The 9,586-nt window shown below is 40.9% G+C and overlaps 1 protein-coding gene across 2 annotated transcripts; it reads left to right on the top strand.

Annotated features, from left to right (window-relative positions):
- The first annotated feature begins 6,273 nt into the window (after positions 1-6,273).
- Positions 6,274-9,344, top strand: LOC782601 (histone H3-like centromeric protein A). Of its 2 annotated transcripts, none has more exons than XM_002698615.6 (3): positions 6,274-6,534; positions 7,047-7,281; positions 8,105-9,344. In XM_002698615.6, exons 1-2 carry the CDS (start codon positions 6,331-6,333, stop codon positions 7,254-7,256), a joined length of 414 nt encoding a protein of 137 aa, XP_002698661.1. In that variant the 5' UTR covers positions 6,274-6,330; the 3' UTR covers positions 7,257-7,281; positions 8,105-9,344. The 2 variants fall into 2 exon arrangements, with proteins under 2 accessions (XP_002698661.1, XP_005225982.1); XM_005225925.5 differs by lacking the exon at positions 8,105-9,344 and adding an exon at positions 7,527-7,756.
- The last annotated feature ends 242 nt before the right edge of the window (positions 9,345-9,586 follow it).

Consider the following 9,586-nt stretch of genomic DNA (forward strand, 5'->3'; position numbering starts at 1 on the left):
GGGGTAGAAGTTAATATGCTTGGTTAAAGGAAAAAAGTATTAATAGCATAGCAAGCAAAAGGTAATTAGGAAGTAACATATGTACATCTGGAGCCAAAGACAAGGTTCTGATTGACATTACAAATTTGAAAAGGTGATGCCTAGAAGTAGAAAGCTGAGTCCAAAAGGACTGATGGAATCTCCTAAGAGTGAGGGTCGATAAAGGGACAAAAGGGGCACCTCTCACTACTGGGAGCCTGATGGATTTGAACAAAGAAAAGGAAACTGGAGGAGCTGCCAGGAGAAATGCCAGACCTACCTTCAACATTCAGGGGCACCTTGACTGTTCACCACATATAGCTCAGCATCTAGTAGACAAAACATTAACACGTCAGAAGAGGGAGTTGCCACAAAGACCCTCAGCCAAGTAAAAATAAATGTAAATGCATCATCAACAAAGAAGAACAGCTGTAGAGAACTCTTGATGTTTCATGTGAAAAGTGAAGTGAAATTCGCTCAGTCATGTCCGACTCTTTGTGACCCCATGGACTATGTAGTCCATGGAATTCTCCAGGCCAGAATACTGGAGTGGGTAACCGTTCCCTTCTCCAGGGAATCTTCCCAATCCAGGGACTGAAACCAGGTCTTCCACATTGCAGGCAGAGTCTTTACCAGCTGAGCCACCAGGGAAGCCCAAGATACTGGAGTGGGTAGCTTATTCCTTCTCCAGCAGATCTTCCCAACCCAGGAATCGAACCAGGGTCTCCTGCATTGCAGGTGGATTCTTTACCAACTGAGCTCATACTTGATATTAATTGTAGGGACCTGATATGGGTCTCCCCCAAGAGGTCTTTGTTACAAAAGAACTCCAACAGAAGAAGGAGTTTTCTGTGTCCGGCCATATGCTATTGCCTACTTAGTTCTTTTCTATAATAGCATTAACCCCAAGCCCTGAGATATGGCCTCTATTAAATGCTTTCACATTAAGAGTCAGAATCACCCCACTGGAGTCACAAAATCTTAGTCTCTACATCTATATGGGGAAATAAATGGCAACCCACTTCAGTATTCTGGCCTAGAGAATTCACATAATGAGGAGCTTGGTGGGCTATAGTCCATGGGGTCGCAAAGAGTTGGACATGACTGAGGGACTATCACTCATTCCACATCTGAAAAATCAGGCTCCTTCATTTGACCCTGCAGAATTCTGTGAGGTTTAAAATGGCTAGCATATTACACAGCACTCCATAAGATCCCAATAAATACTATTCAAATATCTTAAAGTTTTTAAATTTGCATGTCCCACAGTTAAAAGAACACCTGTCTTTGAGATTAAGACATGATTTGGCTTAAAGAGGACTTTATGTTTTATACTGTTTTTTAAATTTAAGGTACTTTTTTTCAATTGGTTGCACCTTCTTTGAAATAAAATATGATCTGGACGTCTCTCCTAGAATTTGATAAACTTGGAAACTAAGTTTCTAGAAATTGTCTTGGAAAATAAAAAGTTGTCCTATGTAGGATTTTCAATGGCATGGGGTGTTGGAACTCTACATTTGATACTGTTCATCTGAGTATAAAGATAAACATGAATAAAAGTACTAAGAATATCCCAGCGCTATGTATGTGATAACCATCTAGAGACTGAATCAGATTGTGGATGTTCTTTATTTGGGTAAGCTAAGCTAAGAAAGGACCATTACATTCTCTCCATCAATATTACTTAACTCAGTTCTTCATAAATAGCATTCACTATGTCAGTGAACTCAAAGCGGGGATATAATCATATATTTATTTTCACTAATCCTTAACTACAATTTAGCATCTCTTTTAATTATGTAGATAGCAAACCACAATAAGTATTAACAGTAAATTTGTGTATTACCCATAAACATCACAATGATTTTCATATCATTGCATAGATAATTCTGAATGTTTACATTCAACATTGCTCTGAAATTATGGTATTATTCTCAGGCTATTTATTTAAATTGAGATTTCATAACCTGAGTGTTTATGGGTAAGTTGGGTCATGATTTCTGCTTTGAAAATTAAAGAACAAAAATACAAACTGTAGTTACATATTTTACACACAGGCAAAGTTCAGCTACTTTGCTCTCAGGTTAAAGTTTGCAAACCAGGAAATACTTCTTGGATGGGATGCTGAAGCCAAGACCACACCAACAAGCACTTCCAGGTCAAGTTTGTCCTTTGCTTTCAGAGAAAAACAACTACTTCTCCCATTGTATTTGTCTCAGCTTGAAACCGCAGGTCCATTACTGTGGCTGTCTATCCCTCACCCCTACGGAATTATCCAAGTTCCACTGGGCAGAGCCTACACGGAACTGTGCTCTGAACTTTATGTCAGACTATAATGGAGTACCAGAATAAACAACAGATATTCAATTTAAAATGTTTACTACAGTTGGTAACTTAGGGAATAATTCATTAATTAGCATTCCCCTCACCCAAGGGATAAAAAGCAAATGAAAGGACAGCATTCACATTTTCAAAATGGACCAAAACATATTCAGGAGAATTTGTTAAGGAAGAAAAATACACACAGAGACACACACACACACACAATACCACTAGTAGCAATGAAGAAAAAGTGTTGAGAGTGAATGATCTTTTCACACTGAACATAATATTTAAGTGTCATTATCTTGGCTTCAGAGCACAGACCAGCCTAACCACTGTTTCTCCACCATCTATAACCCAGACCAGTTTTTATGAACATAAAGTTGAACACTCTCCCCTCCTAGTTGAATGCCATCAACTTGCACAAGGATACCTACTAGCCAAGAAGATTTTAATACTGGTATTTTTGTATGTAAACAATTTAATTTCTTACCTTCCAAATCCACATTATAAAATCAAACAAGAGTAGGAACCTTTTTTTTTTTTTATGTTCCCTAACTGCACTAACTCCAACAACGCCCTGATCAAGAAGCACTGTTCTGAAAAGACACAGACACAGTGCCAGCAATGGTCAGGTTGGAGGGACCCCAACAGGGAACACAAGAGAGGCTGCGATAAAGGATAGCAAATACAGACACATCTTCTCCAGGGGATTTTCTTCATAGCTCTAAGTCAAGGACATCGACAAGGCATCTCAAAGCGACTGGTTACAAATGTGTAATTAGGTGAAACTGTAGCTTGTCATGTTGTGGAGAAAGAAGGGAGAAGACTGAAACTTACTACTTTTACAGGTTTACAGGAGATACTAGGGTCTTGTCATCTCCAAATAAAAGTTATTATCTATGTAGATATCTATATAATTATGTACAATTAAATATATACAGTCATTTTGTTTCTCTGTGCTAAGTCACTTCAGTCATGTCCCACTGTTTGCAACCCAATGGACTATAGCCCACCAGGCTCCTCTGTCCATGGGATTCTCCAGGCAAGAATACTGCAGTGGATTGCCATGCCCTCCTCCAAGAGATCTTCTTAACCCAGGGATGGAACCTGGGTCTCTTATGTCTTCTGCATTAGCAGGCAGATTCTTTACCACTAGAGACACCTGGAAAGCCCCAATATATATAATTATTTATAATTAGAAATTACATAACACAAACATTTCACAATGCTGAAAAGAATTACTCAGATATTGTTTAGATCTTTCCATGCTTGGCTCTCCTGAAAAATAGAAAAAACTATTTAGTCATTGTGACTAAAAACTGATATTCAGCATACTGTCTCAAAATCCATCAAGTGCTGTAGAATTTAAGTATAGAGATATGTGGGGCCACCCAAGACGGATGGGGCATGGTAGAGTTCTGACAGACTGTGGTCCACTAGAGAAGGGAATGGCAAACCACTTCAGTATTCTTGCCTTGAGAACCCCATGAACAGTATGAAAAGGCAAAAAGATAGGACACTGAAAGAGGAACTCCTCAGGTCAGTAGGTGCCCAATATGCTACTGGAGATCAGTGGAGAAATAACTCCAGAAAGAATGAAGGGATGGAGCCAAAGCAAAAACAACACCCAGTTATGGATGTGACTGGTGATAGAAGCAAGGTCTGATGCTGTAAAGAGCAATATTGCATAGGAACCTGGAATGTTAGGTCCATGAATCAAGGCAAATTGAAAGTGGTCAAACAGGAGATGGCAAGAATGAACATTGACATCCAGGAATCAGCGAACTAAGATAGACTGGAATGGGTGAATTTAACTCAGATGACCATTATATCTACTATTGCAGGCAGGAATCCCTCAGAAGAAATGGAGTAGCCATCACAGTTAACAAAAGAGTCCAAAATGCAGTACTTGGATGCAGGCTCAAGAATGACAGAATGATCTCTGTTCGTTTCCAAGGCAAACCATTCAATATCACGGTAATCCAAGTCTATGCCCCAACCAGGAATGCTGAAGAAGCTGAAGTTGAATGATTCTAAGAAGACCTACAAGACCTTTTAGAACTAACGCCCAAGAAAGATGTCATTTTAATTACAGGGAACTGGAATGAAAAAGTGGGAAGTCAAGAAACACCTGAGGTAACAGGCAAATTTGGCCTTGGAGTACAGAATGAAGCAGGCCAAAGGCTAATAGATTTTTGCTAAGAGAACACACTGATCATGGCAAACACCCTCTTCCAACAACACAAGAGAACACTCTACACATGGAGATCACCAAATGGCCAACTCCAAAATCAGATTGCTTATCTTCTTTGCAGCCAAAGATGGAGAAGCTCTATAGAGTCAGCCAAAACAAGACCGGGAGCTGACTGTGGCTCAGATCATGAACTCCCTATTGCCAGATTCAGACTTAAATTGAAGAAAGTGGGGAAAACCACTAGACCATTGATGTATGACCTAAATCAAATCCTTTATTATTATACAGTGGAAGTGAGAAATAGATTTAAAGGAATAGATTTGGTAGACAGAGTACCTAATGAACTATGGATAGAGGTTCGTGACATTGTAGAGGAAACAGGGAGCAAAACCATCCCCCAAAAAAGAAATGCAAAAAAGCAAAATGGCTATCTGAAGAGGCCTTACAAAAAGCTGTGAAAAGAAGAGAAGTGAAAAGCAAAGGAGAAAAGAAAGGTATACCAATTTGAATACAGAGTTCCAAAGAATAGCAAGAGGAGATAAGAAAGCCTTCCTCAGCAATCGGTGCAAAGAAATAGAGAAAAATAATAGAATGGGAAAGACTAGAGATCTCTTCAAGAAAATTAGAGATACCACGGACTATTTCATGCAAAGCTGGGCACAATAAAGGACAGAAATGGTATGGACCTAACAGAAGCAGAAGATATTAAGAAGAGGCGGCAAGAACACACAGAAGAACTATACAAAAAAGATCTTCAAGACCCAGATAATCATGATGCTGTGATCACTCACCTAGAGCCAGACATCCTGGAACGTGAAGTCAAGTGGGCCTTAGGAAGCATCCCTACGAACAAAGCTAGTGGAGGTGATGGAATTCCAGTTGAGCTATTTCAAATCCTAAAAGATGATCCTGTGAAAGTGCTGCACTCAATATGCCAGCAAATTTGGAATACTCAGCAGTGGCCATGGGACTGGAAAAGGTCAGTTTTCATTCCAATCCCAAAGAAAGGCAATGCCAAAGAATGCTCAAACTACCACACAATTGCACTCATCTCACATGCTAGCAAAGTAATGCACAAACTTCTCCAAACCAGGCTTCAGCAATATGTGAACCGTGAACTTCCAGATGTTCAAGCTGGATTTAGAAACGGCAGAGGAACCAGAGATTAAATTGCAAACGTCCACTGGATCATCGAAAAAGCAAGTGAGTTCCAGAAAAAAATCTATTTCTGGTTTATTGACTATGCCAAAGCCTTTGAATGTGTGGAACACAATAAACTGTGGAAAATTTTGAAAGAGATGGGAATACCAAACCACCTGACCTGCCTCTTGAGAAACCTATATGCAGATCAGGAAGCAACAGTTAGAACTGGACATGGAACAACAGACTGGTTGCAAATAGGAAAAGGAGTATGTCAAGGCTGTATATTGTCACCCTGATTATTTAACTTATATGCAGAGTACATCATGAGAAACACTGGGCTGGAAGAAGTACAAGCTGGAATCAAGATTGCCAGGAGAAATATCAATAACCTCAGATGACATCACCCTTATGGCATAAACCTCAGATGACACCACCCTTTTGGCAGAAAGTGAAGATGAACTAAAGAGCCTCTTGAAGAAAGTGAAAGAGGAGAGTGAAACAGTTGGCTTAAAGCTCAACATTCAGAAAACTAAGATCATGGCATCTGGTCCCATCACTTCATGGCAAATAGATGGGGAAACAATGGAAATAGTGGCCCGGACCCAGAAGATCTAGAAGGAGCCGCAGGGCTCCAGCCCTGCGCGCCCGCCATGGGCCCCCGCCGCCAGAAACGCAAGCCCGAAACACCAAGGAGGCGCCCCGCGACCCCGGCTCCCGCCGCCCCCCCGCCGGCCCTGTCCTTAGGCACGTCCTCCCGTCCACTTGCTCGCCGGAGACATACAGTCCTGAAGGAGATCCGAACTCTTCAGAAGACCACACACCTGCTGTTAAGAAAGAGCCCCTTCTGCCGCCTGGTGAGCTCCAGGGAGCCTCCCGCCAACCCCTGTGCAGCCTCCTTTGTTTAAATTTCCCGGGTGTTGGGGCCCTGTCATCTCTTGCCCAAACGGCAAGGGACCTCTTCTATAATCTGATCAGGGACACTTCAGCTCCTGAAAACTGGAGCCTGCCGAGGGCAACTTCTCATTCTTTATAGAGTTCGTTTCTAACCCCCACCACCTTTGAAACTGTGCTCTTTGATTTTGTAAAAGGAACTCTCTCATCCAACCACCCTCTCATCCCTTCTCCTGCCCTAACAGATTGTCTCCTCCTCCCCCCACACCATGACCAGGATAGATGTGCCCATCTCTAACCTCCCTGGAGTTGACACCTAGTTAGGTGTTAGCTACTAGTTAGGTCCCAAGATTAAGCACCAGGAAGGAAGAACAGAAGTGAAGATTCATGGAGGCTCATGGAGAGAGTCTGTCTTCTTTGAGTCTCCTTCTCCTCTCTACTCTTCCCTTTGCTCCCCATCCCCGCTCTTTCACAGGCAAGAGAAATATGTGTTCAATTCACTCGTGGTGTGGACTTCAATTGGCAAGCCCAGGCCCTGTTGGCCCTACAAGAGGCGGCAGAAGCATTTCTAGTTCATCTCTTTGAGGATGCCTATCTCCTCTCCTTACACGCCGGCCGCGTCACGCTCTTCCCGGATGTGCAGCTGGCCCGGAGGATCCGAGGCATTCAGGAAGGGCTTGGCTGAGCTCTGGCCACCCGCCCAAGTCTCTGTAAGCGTTTCCTGCTCACCAGAGAGTGAGCAGACCTTGTGGGGAGAGCACTCAACTGCCCACCGCCGGGGCGGGAATTTCTCTGAAAGAAGCTTCTTTCTCCATCCTGACTCCTTTGCTGCCTTGCCTCCCCTTTGTTCTCTAGGAAAGCTTTGACCTAGTTTTAACTTGAATGTTTGGGATTCTGCGGCTCGTGTCCTTTTGTACAAATTTATTTTTCAGTTTTAATTTTGACTTCCCTGTAGCTCAAATGGCAAAGACTCTGCCAGCCATATAGGAGTTCTGGGTTCAATCCCTGGGTCAGGAAGGTCCTCTGGAGAAAGGAATGGCAATCCACTCCAGTATTCTTGCTTGGAGAACTCCATAGACAGAGAAGCCTGGAGGTCTACAGTTCATGGAGTCACAAAGAGTCAGACACGACTGAGCAACTAACACACGCTTATTTTTCAATTAAATAATGACCAGATAAACTGAATCTGACAGAGTTCATCCTCTCTGTTTTTCAAGGACTAGATGACCTTGTGGGATTCTTTTGGGTTTGATTTTTTAATTGGAAAGTAATGGTTTTACAATGTTGTGTTGGTTTCTCTGGTATAACAACACGAATCAGCCATAATTATATAGTATCCCCTCCCTCTTGAGCCTCCCTCTCCTCTAGGTCATCACAGAGCGCCAGGCTGGACTCCGAATGTTATATAGCAGCTTCTCCCTAGCTAGTTATCATTCACACATGATAGTGTATATATGATGACCTTGTTTTGATTGAAAGAAAGTTCTTATTTTTGAAAATGCCTTGTTAGTTAATATGATTCCTGAATTTCAGGGTTGATACCAGAGCTTCTGCCTGTAGCCAGGACCAGATCCATGGAGTACAAGGTGTTGCCTGGACTTGCTCTCTCAAAGCAGAGCGTGCGAGTTGTTTTTGTAGTTAGTTGTTTTTTAGAAGAAGACTGCATGGCTTTCCTCTGTAACAGAGGCAATATATGAGAGAATCAACACATTCCAGAAATCCCGAGAATAATTTTCAGATGAAGAGACTCTAAGGTTGACTTCACTTTGCAAATTATTCATGTGACTGATGATTTGGAAGACATCAGACTTTTTAGGTTATAGGCAAAAAGGATATTTACTGATTATTTTAAATCTTCTTGTACCATTTAAATTTTTTTTACCATATATATATATTTACTTTTATTTAAAACATGATGGAAAAAAATAAGAGAAAACCAGTCAGTTGCATGGAAGAGCCTGGTGCATCCAGCGTACAAATCTCTGTCTTCAGATTGACTTCATCATTAACGGCAGAAGCAAGTTTGTATGTGGACTGTACCTGTCAACAGATTATACAGCTTTTCAAAAACTCAATTGGGATGAAAATAGAAAATTGTTAAGGTTTGATGTTCTGGCTCCTTCTGGTAAATTCCTGCCAAAATCATTCAGAAATTCCAACTTGTAGAATTTATTTTATTCTTTATTTGCAAATCATAGACAATGTATCATAATTTATACTTCAGAATTTTTCATTCCAGGATTTTAAAGAGCCTTTTCAATGTTTTTACAGGTATTTTTATAACTTCCTTGTGGAAAGAGAATAAAAATTATTCTTAATGAAAAAAATTTGAAGCAAAGTTACTGTTATACATAGATTATACTATGTTCTTTGTGTGTTAGCATTAAATTCTTCATTTGGACACTTTGCCAACAACCACAATTTAAACAAGAGAATTAAGGGATGTATCTTTGCCTCCAGTGGAGTAGAGTATGAGCCGATAAAATCCTTGCCCTTCTCTTGTAACTGAAAGCAGTTTAAGAGACTTCCAGGGAAATAGGAAGTGCCACCTGAAGACGTTTAGATACTGTGTGTGATGAAAATGATTAGTGAGGGTGGATACTAATAACGATGCGTCAGCCAACTGAATTCAAACTAAAGGGAAGGACCAAGTTCTGTTGTTTGATAAATTTTAACCCTTTGTAAAAACCTTTTCCTGTTCGACATCAACTCATTTTTATGTAAACATTGAAATAAAGCTTATCTATGAATACATTTAAAAAAAAAAAAAAACAATGGAAATAGTGGATGACTTTATTTTTCTGGGCTCCAAAATCACTGCAGATGCTGACTGAAACCATGAAATTAAAAGACGCTTACTCCTTGGAACGAAAGTTATGACCAACCTAGACAGCATATTAAAAAGCAGAGACATTACTTTGCCAACAAAGGTCCATCTAGTCAAGGCTATGGTTTTTCCAGTTCAGTTCAGTTCAGTCGCTCAGTCACATCCAACTCTTTCCGACCCCATGAATT

The sequence above is a fragment of the Bos taurus genome, chromosome 27 (assembly GCF_002263795.3).
Source record: "Bos taurus isolate L1 Dominette 01449 registration number 42190680 breed Hereford chromosome 27, ARS-UCD2.0, whole genome shotgun sequence".
Taxonomy (NCBI): domain Eukaryota; kingdom Metazoa; phylum Chordata; class Mammalia; order Artiodactyla; family Bovidae; genus Bos; species Bos taurus.

Bases quoted from the DNA above. Each gene is read 5' to 3' on its own strand.
- LOC782601 (XM_002698615.6), top strand. From the start codon at position 6,331: ATGGGCCCCCGCCGCCAGAAACGCAAGCCCGAAACACCAAGGAGGCGC. The intron at 6,535-7,046 runs GTGAGCTCCAGG...GCTCTTTCACAG, and splicing joins AGAGCCCCTTCTGCCGCCTG to GCAAGAGAAATATGTGTTCA.